This window comes from Etheostoma spectabile, chromosome 22, assembly GCF_008692095.1.
Source record: "Etheostoma spectabile isolate EspeVRDwgs_2016 chromosome 22, UIUC_Espe_1.0, whole genome shotgun sequence".
NCBI classification, from domain to species: Eukaryota; Metazoa; Chordata; class Actinopteri; order Perciformes; family Percidae; genus Etheostoma; species Etheostoma spectabile.
In genome coordinates, this window is record NC_045754.1 from 21,142,896 (window position 1) to 21,158,277 (window position 15,382).

The 15,382-nt window shown below is 40.3% G+C and overlaps 1 protein-coding gene across 1 annotated transcript in view; it reads left to right on the forward strand.

Annotated features, from left to right (window-relative positions):
- The first annotated feature begins 714 nt into the window (after nucleotides 1-714).
- LOC116672026 (partitioning defective 3 homolog) overlaps nucleotides 715-15,382 on the forward strand; it is a 398,621-nt gene continuing 383,953 nt past the window's right edge. The window contains 1 exon segment of the mRNA XM_032503572.1: nucleotides 715-834. Coding sequence (XP_032359463.1) covers nucleotides 715-834 — 120 coding nt within the window.

A 15,382-nucleotide genomic window follows, 5' to 3' on the forward strand; every position in this document is an offset into this window, starting at 1 on the left:
GTGCAAGATTCCAGATGGCTCATCTGAGCTTTTATTTTCTCAAAGGCAGAGCAGGATCCCCAGGGCTCGGTTCACACCTATCACCAATTCTAACCACTGGGGAACCATAGGCAGGCTGGGGGAACGCATATTATTGTTAAAAAACCTCATAAAGTGATATTTTCCTTCCATGGGGCCTTAACGGTAGGCTATTTTACTGCATGCATAGTGACTATCAACAACAAGTTTTTCATAAGTGCTCTATGTTATAAGATTTCAGTTACACCATAGGCTACAAGACTGCACAACCAAGTGTTACACAACTTTATATGATAAGAAGGCACAGAAATGTAAACCGACATTCGATGGGTTTGCCCTCAGCTATAAGCTGCATTGTATTGGCTGGTGCTGGAAACATTCTTAGAGCCTGCTCTGACATGTGGGCGCCCTCGCGCTGTCAGTCCAGTTGTGCGCTCTCGCTGGAGAGGCTTTTTGTTGGGAAGTTTCTGCGAGTGAGTCAACACGGCACACAGGGAGGACGCCTCCCAGCCCCGCCGCTGAATCCAACGCTGGGCTGCTCTCTACTCCTCCGAGGACGCAGGACACAAAGACAACTTCACGTCGACCTCGTCACAACAACTGGGGATTTAGTTTTTTAGCCTTCGCACGCCGGGGATGGTGATTGTCTTTTTGACGCGGGTTTTTCCTCATCGGAATTAACGCAGCGGAGGTGAAATGAAAGTGACTGTGTGTTTCGGGAGGACCCGGGTGGTCGTTCCGTGCGGCGATGGGAATATACAAGTCCACAGCCTTATCGAACAAGCTGCCATGAGGTATAAGAAGGCGATCGCTAAGGTAAGCCCCACACACAGCCCCGCTCCGGTGTGGTTTTGTAACGTTTGCGCCCAGCGGAGCAGCACGCTGGAGCCTCAACATGGCGCTGTTCACGGGATAAGAAAGAGGGACAGAGTGGGCAGAAGAGAGACAGTGACTGACCCTAAGATCGGACCCAGTGGGGACCCCCAGGGGCCCCTTGTAATTGAGAGTGGGGAACTTGTCAATGATTTTTCGAAGAGTGATTACTTTCATCATGGTAGTTCACTAGTTTCTCCACAAGTTGTAAAGCAAATTGGCTCGCCTTCTGTCTTGTGTGTCTGTTAGGTTGCCCAATGAAAAAGTTCAGGAAACACTGGACTCGTTCCCATTCAATACAAGTTGTAGGCTACTGGCAGAGAGTGCGCCTGAGTGCGCGGAGTTCATCCACTGCGTGTGGAGCAATGAGGATGCCATTTGATTAAAATAGCGTAACTCACGTTGTGTGTGTAGTGTTCCAATACTTCAGTTTAGATCCCAGTAAAAAAATGTATGAATTCAAAGAGAGTAAACTAGTTATTAACCTGCATACACCTAAATCTAACCTAAGTAGGACTATTTGTTATTCCTGTCTTACAAATACCATTCACTATGGTGTATATTAATTACATTACATGTCATTTTGCTGACGCTTTTATCCAAACCAACTTACTTACTTACTTACTAATCCTATATATGTCAGAGGTCGCACACACCAGGAGCAACTGGGGGTTAAGTGTCTTCCTCAGGGACACATTGGTTGATGTTCACAGTGGGAACTTAGGTCTCCCACGCCAAAGTCATGTGTCATATTCACTGCGCCCCTGTTTCATCTCTGTGTGTGCATTTGTGTCTCTGTCTCCCAACACAGTTAATCAGTTTTATTTCAAAAGTGGTAACAGGCCAATGGAATGATTGCCCTGTGCATTGATGGGGGAACCATGCTTTGCACTCATTGCTCTTTGCAATTACATGCTGACAAAAAAAGTTCATCCAAGTTTCATCTATTATGACCGAATGTGTGAAACCCCTGTGCCAAAGTTGAATGAGGCCTGAGTAGGACACTGATTGCTTTTCCCTTTGTGGGTTTCTAGTGGCTGCGTTTTAAAAGCCATTAAATGACTAATGAATGAATTCGAGTTTGGTGCCGTTTTCGTGGTTAGTGACAGAACTCTCACTTCTTTACCAGGGGGTGGTATTGCCTGGTGAGTCATGTCAATGCTGCAGCTTATGTTCAATGCCTTGGAATGCCTAGGTGAACCTACACTGGTTTTGCCAACTTATTACTTTTCTGTGTTTTACCTTCCTAAAAAAAATACAACCCTGCTTTTCTATTTTTTTTTTTATACCAAAGAGGAGAAAAGGACCATCCATCCAATGGGGTATTTTAGCTTGTCTGTATTTTGGAAGATACTGCTCAAGACTGTGAATTCAATTTTGATTTTACAAGTGTGGGTCCCTTTTTGGATCTCTAACCAACCCTTACAAATACAATCCTGTTTTTAGAGAGAAGGACTTTCTGTAGCAGGTTTTTGAAAGATCCAGACAGCAGACGTGAGTTTGATCGAACAAAATCAAATTTTTTCCTTCAGTACATTCTCAGAGATGTTTAACTACCAACCAGAGCAGAACACACATCTCCATAGTGACAGATGAAATACCTTTATATTCACTGTTGCACCTCGGTAGTACATTTTATCACTGAATGCAAACAGTGACAAAGTAGGTCAGCATTACTCCTCTTTCTGGAAGAGCTCTTCCTCCTTACGTGCACACTAGCAATCCCACACACACATCCCCACACACACGGTCACTCCTCTGTTTACCAGTACTCGATGCTTTTCCATGGTTCAGCAGAAGGGAGGCGACTGGTCCATTGATCCATGCAGTGGCACTGTAAATGTAGAAGTGTAGGCTTCCCTTTTAGAGAACACTTGGCTCTGGGTCAACACTAACTGCTGTATCACAGGCCAGCCAAGACCTTTGGACTCCAGGAAGATGTAATCACACACAGGTCACTTGAGTTGTATAATATTCCTGCAGCCGACAGCAACACTGTACTGTTCCGCTAAGTTCAAAAGTTTGTTTGTTACAGCATTAGAAAATATTACACCCCATGGCATGCAGATACTGAATCACACAATATGTATTTAAATGCTCCCTTTTTTCCATAAAAGAGAAAATTAATCATACAATAATGCATGGGAGACAGCAGTCGGCTCGGTTGAGCCAACTTTAGCATGAGAAACAAAAGAAAGGCATTTGTCTCCAATATAGAGGTGTAGATTCATTTTTGTGTGAGATATGGGCAGCATGCTAGAATAGGTATGCTAGGATGATTCAAAGGCCTTGCTGAATGCAAAATAATGTGCTCTCTGATGTCACTTTTAGTTTGGTTCAGTTGGTCGGGACCAAAGGAAAAAAAAAAAGATACATTGTTACATAGGGGTGGAAAACACCAGAGGCCCAACCTTTTGATAATATCACAGTACTTGTGTCAAAATGCAATATTTATGGGATTTTAAAAATGCGATATTATTCGATATATTGCAATTTATTGCCTTTTTCCAACTTCAAATTATGTCCCAAAAGGAAAACTTTGTCAACATCTGTGTTGTCTAAAAAGATAGAATTTTTGTTCATCTCACTTCAGTTTATTGCTGCAAAAAATCCCCCCAAAAGTTAAACTGTCATGTGCAATTTATACAATAAAAGATCAATACTTGGCATCGATACAGTATTGCCTCGGAAAATATTGTGATACTATGCAGTGATACACGTCTATTGTTTCCTTGTAGTTCTGTTCCAGATCTTCTTGTATACACTGGTGATTGACAGCAGGCCACCTTTTCAGGTGATCTGCACCTGAGTTTGATTGACAGCTCCTACACCAGACCAAATGAACCGAACCCAATGGGCAAATGCACCAGATTTTTTTTTAACCTCACCAAACAAGTTTGTGTGAAAGCACTTTTAGAAGAATTCAGGATTGATCACTTTTACTGCTGCGATAACATCCCATTCAACTTTATTTGTCTTGCAACTGGGTTAGCTCAGCTGGTAGAGCAGGTGCACACATATAGCGGTTTACACCTCGATGCAGTGGCTGCGCTTTTGACTCTGGCCTGCAACTCATTGCTACATGTCATTCCCTCTTTCATGTCTTCATCTGTCCCGTGGAAATAAAGGCCTAAAATGCCCCCTAAATCCTTTATTTATCTGGTGAAAAACGTTATAGGATAAGAGAAGCCCTCCCCACACTTCCAGCATGAGCTGAAATCTCATCTCTTAGACATCTTCTCTACTTTCCCTCTCTATACTTAAAGCTATTCTGGCCTCCGCCTACATTCTGCCTGTCTCTTATGTCTTCATCTACCTCTTCATTATGCATGAACCATCTTGGGTTGCATGTACTGCTGTGGCAATTCTGTATTGCATTAACTTGCAGCCTCTTAGTAGCCTGTGATATCAGTGATTTGTGTGATTAGACGTAGTCTCTTTGAATTAGCTGAGTCCAATCAGACAATGTCACAAGCTGTGCCGGTGTACCTGATCTTCTCTGGGGACACTTGAGGGCTTTGCCACCGTCTGAATGGGACCAGGAAATACGCATCAATCAGCCACTCAAGCACCATTAACTTCAGAGTCAATGGGATCTACAGTATGCACAACCATGAAGGATTCATGCTAAATGGCTTTTCAGCATCTCATCCTGCCTTTCTGTTCCCAAGGCTGTTGTTTTCAGCGCTTGGCCAGTCGAGAAATAACTGAGTGTTTACCACATTTTTAATCATATAAACAAGAGCAATATGACTTTGTTGTGTTTTGGGTGTTGCTTTTGGCATACAAACCACCACAAGGATATAACTTGGAGGTTCAGGTATTTACTCATCCTCTTACAGTCTGGTTTCACATCTGGGACATCGTCAGAGACATAATACTAAAGAATGCTCAAACGAAAACCCTCTCTGGATTATAATTTGTGCCTCTAACTCTTTGAAGAGCTGCATTTCTAGATCTTATTTGTATCCTACTTTCACACAGTTACTCAACCTAAATGCTTAAGGCGGTGACCTTAAAGCACATAATTGGCCTTTTTCTTCACAAAACTCCACAAACTCAGGCTTGCAGACATGTCACAGCAAGTGTTGCAAGTTGTTGAAATACACAGATGCTGAATATCCTTTTATTAGGGAACAGCACGGTTAAGCAAAAAGCAAAAGTCCCATATTTCCATATGTGTATTTTATTTATAAAGGACAACACACATTAAACAACATTTCTGTAAATGTGCCAGTGTTAGCCAGTCGACTGATTTTCAACCGTAGTCCTTTGACCTGATGATACCAGATATACAGCTAGAGCAGAAATATATGTTTTTTAGTATGGCATGCGAAGCTGCAGAAAGCAACAGGGCACTAGCAGAGATTACACACCAACAGTAGCTCCAGTTAATATAAAAAGCCAAGCATCAGGACATGTTCATGCAACTCCGACACCTGTCAGCCATTTGAAAGCAATAAAAAGCAGTAATAAAAATATGAGGAAGGCATTTATACAGCACAGACAAACAAGATGGTAATAGTTGGTAATAGATGGTAATAGTTAAAATACAATAGTTAAATAGTTAAAATACAAGTTTATTTTTTACACATACCCAGGCTGAGCGGGTTATATTTGACATCGGGCAAGACATCCAACATCCAACATGTTAGCAACAGATCAACTATTATTAATATCAATATAATATTAATTAATATCACCAATTCTTTCATCACACATTTTATCAGCAGCATATGATTAGCATGTGTCCTGCAGTTCCAGAATGTCTGAAGACAAGTCTATGATGTAATGATTTATCCATCTTTTATAGCACATGCATATGCATGTGACATCAATCACAAAATGGAAAAAAAGGCAAACAGTTGACTTAACATTAGGATACAATGCGATATCATCACGATACTTATGTCACGATACGATATAATTGTGACTTAAATATACTGCAACATTCTGCGATATATTGAAATTTAATACATTTATTATTTATTCTCAATTTCAAATGACGTCCCCAAAAGGAAACGTTGTCAACATCTGTTTCATCTAAAAAGATACATTTCTCTGTTTGTTCATACCACTTCAGTTTTATCGCTGCAAAATGGGATTGTCAAAACAAAACAAAATGACCAACACGTATATGTAATATTAGATTCATACTTGGCTTCTGTGTATCGATACAGTATTGCCACAGAAAATATCGCGATACGATACTGTATCGATTCTCCCCCTCCCCCCCTACTTAACAGTAAGTGTGTCCACTTTGGAAATATTGAAAATAACTGTCAAATTAAGATAAAGTGACACTTGGAATCCTTTGATTTATCGTGAAGCCTGGAAGCACAATTGCATTGTATTCATTTTTAGACTATACTTTGGTTTTCCCTTGTTTCCAGTCTATATTCTAAGATAATCAGCTGCTGGCTGTAGCTTCATATTTAGAATACAGACATTAAAGTGGTATCCAATTTATCATCTACTCAACTGTTAAGGAAGAAAGTAAATAAAATATCCCACATGTCAAACTACCCCTTTAAAATAACAGTTTTTCAAGATTTTTGAAAATTGAAAGATCACTTTCCAGTCGTCTTGATCGTCCACCACCTCGCTAGCAGATGGAATTGATGCAATACACAATGGAGAGAGTGAAGAGTTGTTTTCCTTCTGGTGGGGGTAGGACCTAAATGCCCTTCATTGACTTTTTGCATGAAGGTGCATCCTTAACAATTCTGTCTGCTAGAAAACAACAAACAAGGCCTAAAAGCCCTGTGTGGTGGGATGTACCACCAACCCATGACAAATTTTTTATAAGCTGCTAAACCAAAAAACTGAGTTTTTAAGTAGACAAAAGTGGATGCAGGAAAAAAGACAGTGGCATTGTGACACTTTGTATGCCTAATGTTATGTGTGCATGACATTTTACATCACATATGTAAATTTTAGGGTAACTATATTTCTGTAAATTAAGCTGAAACATTTTGACAGTAGCTGTGCAATTTGTGTTATAGTGGAATTTGGATTAATATACAAAGCTATGGAGTATTACATTTGCATTTGACATGCAACAAAGGCCCGCATGTCAGAGTCGAACCCAGGCCTGCTGCGTTGAGGAGTAACGCCCTATATATGGGTGCCCGCTCTACCGACTGAGCTATCTGGGCGTCCCCTTGGTTGCGTATTGCGGCGCCAATTGCTTTCCCTTCCGGTGAGCGTGGCTTTCAGAATATGATGCATGTTGCTGACCCCTGCCCCAAGGCTCCCATTCTCTCTGGCTCCTTATTAGTTCAAAGCAAGTTGTTTTGAGCTGTTTTGAGTTGAGAAACCTTTTGCTTTACCTGATCAAACGGAATAAAGAAAGTGTTATCATAGAACTAGCAATAGCATCTGTTTGTCACGTTGTTTGACACCCCCCCAAAACATACGTTAGAGATATTTGTTTAGGTCTAGGCATTTCCAGATAAGGAACTATACTGTTATGTAGAAAGTTTGTAGAAACAATAGACCAAATGCACTGCTTCAAGCACAACTTGTCTTTTTCTGAGAATCATCAGCCTATGCTAAAAGTACAACTAGAGTTTTCAATCCTCATCTATTCTCAGGTAAGGACCCAACAGCCGTTGCTGCTGCACTGAATCACAACGCAAAGAGAAAGTGGGAATTGGAGCTGGAAGGATTGACAGTGCTCATTAGCTCACTACACTCAGAAGCTGCCTGCTTATGTAATGGAGACGAGCTGCTGTAGCCTATGTGAGCAGGAATATTACAGTAGTGGAAGCTAATTGGGGATTATCATGTGAGTGGACTTTACAGTGCAGAGCCGTGTAGGCCCTGTAGGATGATGGGATGCAATGTGACTGATGGTAACTGAAAAAGAGGAGGTCGGTTCAATTGTGGTCAAGCAGCAGAGGAGAAATGTGGACCTAATAACTTGTTGTACTCTCCTCTAGCTTTCCTACAGTTTCCTATGCTTATATTGTCATCTTTTTTTTTATTCCTTTCTTCTTTTTTTCCCTCCGACTGAGCAGAGTCCTTGTTTCGTGCTAACTCCTTCCACGGGAATCATTGCCTGCCAGTCTTGGCCTAAAACATCACACGCTCGCTGCTCCAAAGTCACGAGATGAAGTTTGCCCAAGCATCAAGAAAAGATGTTTAGTGCCCCTGGCCTGCACTGCACCTCTTCACCATGGGTCTTCTAAAATCTAAAATCTCTTAAAACTAGCGTTGTAAAAGCACTTTAGGAGCTATTTGCAATGTTAAAAACCTGCAGCAATAATAGAACATGTTGTAGTGTTTGCATAAAACAGATTACACAGTGCAAGATAGCCTATAATTTCACATGGAGGCTGGTAACAGCATCTAGTGGTGACAGTAAATGGAGGAGCAGGCTAGTAGTTAAATACTAGTTTAAAAAGAAAGATCTTAGAGCTACTACTTCAAATTGAAAACTACTTCAATGTAAGTATAGCTGAGCAGTGTAGACACATACACAGTACAGTCTAGAAGTAGCAGCACTGTGATGTGTTTCTTTTGTTGTTTTCATGCTCAAGTTAAGCACCTATGGAACTGAAAGGAAACAGGTCTATGAGTTTAAAATTTGGACTCTTGAGTTGAAAGTGTTCCCGTTCATATTGGATAACCACTGCACGGCTAGTGCACAGTGAAGGCAACCAAGGTGTTTTTATGGCCACATATTGAGAATTTTTGTTCACTCTCAAATTCAGTCACTTGACCCTAAATCAAGCAAGAAGTGTTGCCTCACAGAATCATCAGGGGAGATATTGAGTGTCTGATATTTGTGGGTTGGAGACCTCTGATAGTTTCAAATGGCAAAGGATTGTAATCAAATATTAAATATTATTGTTTTAAAGTGTACTGTATGTTAAAAAATGTTTTTTTGGGGGGTGGACTATGTACAAAAGTGTGTACATTTTCTACCCTCACCCATATATACAAATGCCCTCAAATTAAAGCTGAAAGTTGCTCTATTTGAAATCCAGTGTACTGCAGTACAGAGCCAAAACAACAAAAAAGTACACAAAAACTGTCCAAATACATGTTGCTACAGCTTCAGTCCACATTTGTATATAAACACAACCTGTCTGGCGAGTTTCCCTACTCATGTGGAAGGCCCCAAGGACAATGACTCACATACAAGATCCTGGTCCTCACCTACAAAGCCATCCACCACCTTGCCCCGTCATACCTCACTGTCCTCCTCTCCCCCTACCAACCTTCACGGGCCCTCAGATCCACCACAGCCGGTCTCCTCGATGTCCCCAAGTCAAAGCTCCGCAGTTTTGGGGACCGAGCCTTTTCCAGGGCAGCTCCAAGGCTGTGGAACTCCCTCCCCCATGAGATCCGCATCTCTGAGTCCCTCACCATTTTTCAGTCCCGTCTGAAGACCCATCTTTTCTGTTCTGCCTATCCTTAGTTTTTTTTTTGTTTTTTTTTTTTGTTTTGTTATTAAACATTGTCAAGCGACTTTGAGCTCGGGAAAAGCGCTATACAAATTCAATTTATTATTATTATTATTAATGACACCAAACTGAATCCCTTATCTTTCACCAAAAGTGTGTCTCTTTAGGGTCAAGTGGAGATGACTTTAGCAAGCCTCTCAGGTGTACACACGTGCTGATATGTGTTGTGCACATGCATGCATGCCAAGACTTATCTGCACACAGCAAACCACCAGGTGCTCTGGATGCTGAATTGAAAGCACGGAGTCTGAGTTGAAAGCATTGAGCTTGAGTTTTACAGACGAAGCTGGGAGATTTTTTTGGCTGTAGCTGCTCATCACGCAATGCAAGCAGGCCACATGCCATAATGGTAACTGCCAAAGTTAGAGTATGCCATAGCTATGCCAAGCCATTGTCTGAGTGGTTTTCCGGTTATTTGTGTTGGGGCATTTAGAGTAAGTTTCTGTTGTTGCTGCTGATGTGGTTTTAGTAGCTGTGGTTTTGTTTTGTTTCATTATCCACTGCCCTTGGAGCTAAATATCAGAAATTCCTTTTGTTTTAAAAAAAAATTCACAGACTTAACAAGACTTGACACCGCATGGCAAGACATTCACGGTCAATTTGGGGTATATGTATACATAAATATTTTGTGTAGGCATGTGTGTTCTTCATTGATTTTTTTCTCTTACGGATAATAATGTGGTTCCATTTAGGCATGGCTCGGTTTGAACATATCAGACACAAGTTATTGATAGCTGTTAGTTTGTGTTTTCCTTTCCCAGCCTCAGCCTTGTGAGTTTGGGGACTCCATTTTGTTATCTTAACCCACTGGTTCAGATAATCCGGTTAATCAGTAGCCCAAACTGTTAGAAGCAAGACAATGGCAGCAATGCACGGCACTTGATCTCGCATAACTTATGACGTGTGTTTGTGTTGTAGCTCTTTATAGCTTTACAAATGTTAGACCTCAGAGATAGCAGGTATAGCCTCAGAAATGCCCTGGTGTTCCTGTTTATTCAGGATTTCCAATACCTGTGCTTGTGCCAATAAAACGCAGACATCACCAAGAACTCCACATGGTCTCAGTTACAGCTCTGATTTTGTGTTTCCCATCTCTCTTTCTTATCACTCCTGCTTACCCATCTAATTCCATTTCTATTTACCTTTTAAGCTTGTGTTTGTCATGACAGATTAGTCACCCGAAGATAATGGGATTGCTTTGGGAACGGTTAGCATTAAGCTCCTTTCATGTAATTCTAGTGATCTAGTAGCTGATAGGCCATGTTTGGGAGTTAGAGGCATTGGTTTTACAACAGACAACAAAACGCAGTAGACTATGACAGAATAAGTGGTATTATTTTTTTTATACAAATCCTTCCTGCTGCTTATGGTTTTACAGAAGTTGCTCATTAGATGGGGTTATTGTTTCTTTTACAACTATTATTTTCCTCCTTTTCTGCTGTATTGAAGATGATCATTTTTTCCCCATCTTTTGCCAGGCAAGTTACTGCAGGACTGTTTCCTGCTGGTAAAGGGCTGAGCAAATATAAATCTTCTCCTTGTGCTGTCAAACGACCCTCTCTATATTCTGATGTGTGTTGAAAAAAACACGTTGATCGGCTGCTGTCGCCATCAAAGGGGTTGGAAGAACCCATATTTGTTTATACAGATTTTTTTAAATGGAACATTTGAGCAAGGTGACAAGGTGTTCAATTACATGTATTTCACGCGGAAAGGGCCAACATTATGTTTGCTAATGCTTCTAAGATAAACACTTTAAACCTCCCTAACACATTCTTAAAGGGTGTTATGACAGCTTCCACTGTCTACACTGTCTGCACGTCTTAACATGGATCCCCCCTGTTTCTGCTCATAAAACACACAAAGGCATTACTTTTTTGTTCAGTAATGGGATGGGTTGCTGTAGCTCCACTTTATATTTAGGAGAAGCTCCCAACTTTGGCTCTGTGAAGAGGACAAGCTTCTTCCTAGCCTTTATAGATTTCATAGTTTGATAGAATAATTACGCAGGGACAGAGCTGCTCTGGAGGCAGAAAAATTCAAATTGGTTCCATTAAACTTCAGTGGAAGCAGCTTTGTAACCTGGCAATAGTTTGACAAATATAATATTGAAGGTCACTAAGGGTAATTGCTAACTTCTGATCATCAGCAGTGTTTCAGTTAGCAAAAAAAAAAGAAATGTATGACCAGTGTTTTGATGTCTTATTTTTACCATGGGCTTTAATATCAGCATCTACTTTAACCACCAAGATTATTTCTGCCCCCATAGCTGCTCGCCTGTTTGAAAAACTCCAATCTATTCTTTTTTTCAGAGCTGTAGGTCAGTGGTTGATGGAATATGACATGCTTGATTGGCAGGCTGACCATCAAGGAAGAGGAGTGATCTGCATCACAACCCGACAGATATGGGGCCCTATCTTGCACCTGTGCCATGCGCTTCACACTGTGCGCTCAGATTGTTAAAATAGGGCCCATGGTGTGGAAAGCCGGATACATTTGCTTCACTTATCCATAAAATCTGTATTGTTCTATTATGATGACACAGTTGGGTGTAGTGTTTATTGACAGGGGAAATATGTTATATGTTCAGTGCTGTGATTTGGATACGACCAGTCCAAAGATCATCTCTTTTTGTTTTGAGTACAGTAGCCTTCTGAAGTGCTTCAAGTTGTTCCTCTTGTTTTTCTCATCCCACGTTTCAGTGGGATGACAATTCCTGCCTCCAGCTGGATCCAACTGTGAGCAAGTTGTTGCGAAGGCCAACTATGTGGTTTGCGGTGTTTCGACATGCAGGCCACGCCAGGCTCCCTCGGGTGTGATCCACTGTTTTGTCAAAAGCTTATTTCTGTGACCACGTTTTCAGTTCCAGAGCACTCAGATGCTGAAGCACAAGCACGGATGTTAGTTGATAAATTAGGAACAAGACCTCTGCATGGTTGCCTTTCAGAGGAAATAGGCCTACCTGATACATTTCTTATGTAAGATTACTTCCACTTAATAAAAGGATGAGGATATTTTCTGCAAAGACCCTTTCCAGTAAACAAAGCAAGGATTTTCGAGGATTTTTTAGCACTAGGGCAGGAACACATTTATTTCTTATAGCCTACTCTATTTATAAACCCTACATCTATAGCAGTATCCAAAGACTTGATATCTTAAAAAAGGTGCATCACATATAAAAGGAAAATGGATTAAAGAATCCTAAATTAAACATGACCAAATATGATTTAAAAGAACAAAACAAAAAAGACAATAGACCGTATAGCAAAACATATGACAGACATTTTACTTTTCATAGAGAGAGAGAGAAAGAGGTACAGGTGGAACTAATAATTCTAATGAGGGGTCTGTTCCATTGATGTATCATTAAGTCAGTAATCCTTAACAATGTTAGGCTGTTATTACACCTGTAGTTTCCTGCTGTGTCATGTTATTTTGTTCATGAAAAACATATTGCGCGGAATAACTTCTAAATGAGTGGACAGACATTGGACAGACAGCCTTGATGTGCAGTTGCCTCATAAAGTTGAAAAACGTTTTAGTGCTTTAGTGTCAAAAAAATGCTTATTTTGCATCCAGCAGATATGGCGCAACAACAGCATTGCTTTTGTGTTTCTGGCCAGCTAACAAATGTAAGTCAATTATTTGCTGTGCTTTTAGCTCTGTTTTGTGAAAAAATATCTGGCTTTTAGCTTGTTAGCTGTGGACTTTATTCACCAGCTAGCTAGCTAGCTTACTGTTAATGTTTGTACTGCAAACTAGCTGCCTGATGTTGGCTAAAATAACAATGAAATGCTGCGCTATTGGCAATGTTAGGCTATCATTACGTCTGTGTGTTCATGCTGACCTAAGTCATGTCATTTTTTCATGTAAAGACATTGCGCAGAATAACTTCTAAATGACTGGACAGTCAAATAGCCTTCAAGTATTATTGCCTCATAAAGTTGCTATGGCTAACGTTAGCACGTTAGTAATCAAGTGCTTACTTTACACCCAGCAGATATGGAGCAAAAACAGCACTGATTTTATGTTTCTGGCCAGCTGACAAATGTAAATCTATCATTTGCTGTCCTTCTTAGCTCTGTTTTGTGAAAAATATTTGTCTTTTAGCTTGCTAGTTGTGGACTTTTTTCACCAGCTAGCTAGCTTACTGCTGATGTTGGTGCTGCAAACTAGCTGCCTGGTGCTGGCTGCTTATGAGCATAATATGCTAAAATGCTGCCCTGAGATTACAGTTGAGTTTTTGTGTGTTTGTTACTGTGGCCTTGAAAACAGTACATCACATATGAATAGCAGAATGAATACAAACAACCCTAAATTTAAGATGACTGATACAAAGTTCTGGTTTAAAAATCCCCAAAATAAACCAACTTTTCATAGCAAGCAAACCACAGTTGGAGTTAATAACTTTAATGATGTGTCTGTTTAATGTGTGCTTATAAGTAAGTCATGACAATGAGCCATCATAGTACCAGGCCCATAGAACGAATACACCTAAATGGAATATAACCGTTAACAATGTGAATAAATTTGTCTTTTAGCTTGCTAGTTGTAGACTTTATTCACCAGCTAGCTAGCTTACTGCTAATGTTTGTGCTGTAAACTAGCTGCCTGTTGCTGGCTACTAATGAGCTAAAGATGCTAAAATGCTGCCCAGAGCTTAAAGTTGAGTCTTTGTGTGTTTCACTGAGATTACTATTCCACACGCTGTTGTGGCAGGTTTAATTTGCTTCTTGGACCAGATAATATCTCTCCTCTCCTTGCTTTTTTTAAGTCTTCATCACTGGTGTTGTCCCCCCTTGCATGACCTCCTTAAAAGAGTCAAAAGGGTATCAGTCCATTTTCATTATTCTTTCTGAATTGTCTTCTTCCCATTGTGGATTCTAGCTGACAAAATACACTTTGTTAGACCTAGACTAACAGAATGGCAATGCATGGTGCTTGCGTTTTAACTTGAAATGTGGAACGGATGTCATATGTGTGGCAGACGTGAAGTTGTATGTTTATGTACAGGTATCCCTAGACAGACTAACCCCTTTAGCAATTCAGTGCTTTGCTCAAGCAGGGCAGGTTTGTAATAAAGTGGGTTCTGTGGCACTCTATCAGGGGGTCTGTGTAACGTTTTCAGATTCATACTTTTTCAAGTGCCCATATTAAGAAAAAGAAAAGGGCTTTTTCTGGGATTTGGGGTGTTATTGTGCGTCTCTGGTGCTTCCATACGTGTGCAAACTTGGAAAAAAAACTATCCATGCTGTTTTGAGTAAGAAACGAGTTTCTGAATATGTCCTGCCTTCAGTCTCAGAGTTAGCTGTTGAAACTCTACTTCACTAGCCGGGATGAGGTAGCTAACCGTAACATGCTACCGCTAGCATGCTAGCTCGTTCTCAATGGCAAAACACAGCTACAGCACACACTAGTTATCATACTCCGTTACCATATTCTACAAAAGAACAACTTACATGTCTCTGTTCTGCAAGTATTCCACAATTGTGGCCTCGTTTAGAAAAAGTCTCCCAGCTAATCCTGCCTTACAACCTCTTACCTAGCTACTGAGCATGTGCAACTCCCAACAAAGATAGTATAGAAGTGAGATGTCTCACTCTGTAACTAAAACAGAGACCTAAACAGGTCTATTCTGGTACACTCAAAATACAATTATAAACCTGAAAATAAGCATATTATGTGTGCTTTAAATTGTCATGATATAAAAATGTGTATTATATGAGGCTTCATTGTTCAACAAATAATATTTACATTTTTAAATCTATAATTGTTCATAGATCATAAAATTATACTTTCTAATTTAACAGATATAAAATGTTAGAATCTGCTAATATGTTTATTCCATGTCTAATATCTGTCTGATACATTTCTATTGTGTTGTGTCATAACTAAGACTGAAATGGAAAAAATAGACTTTGTCAAATTACACACTTGGTGGAAAAATACAAGAATTAATTGCTAATGATTGACTTATAGAATTTTGGAGCCACAGTGCCGCTTCAAAATAGCCTCAG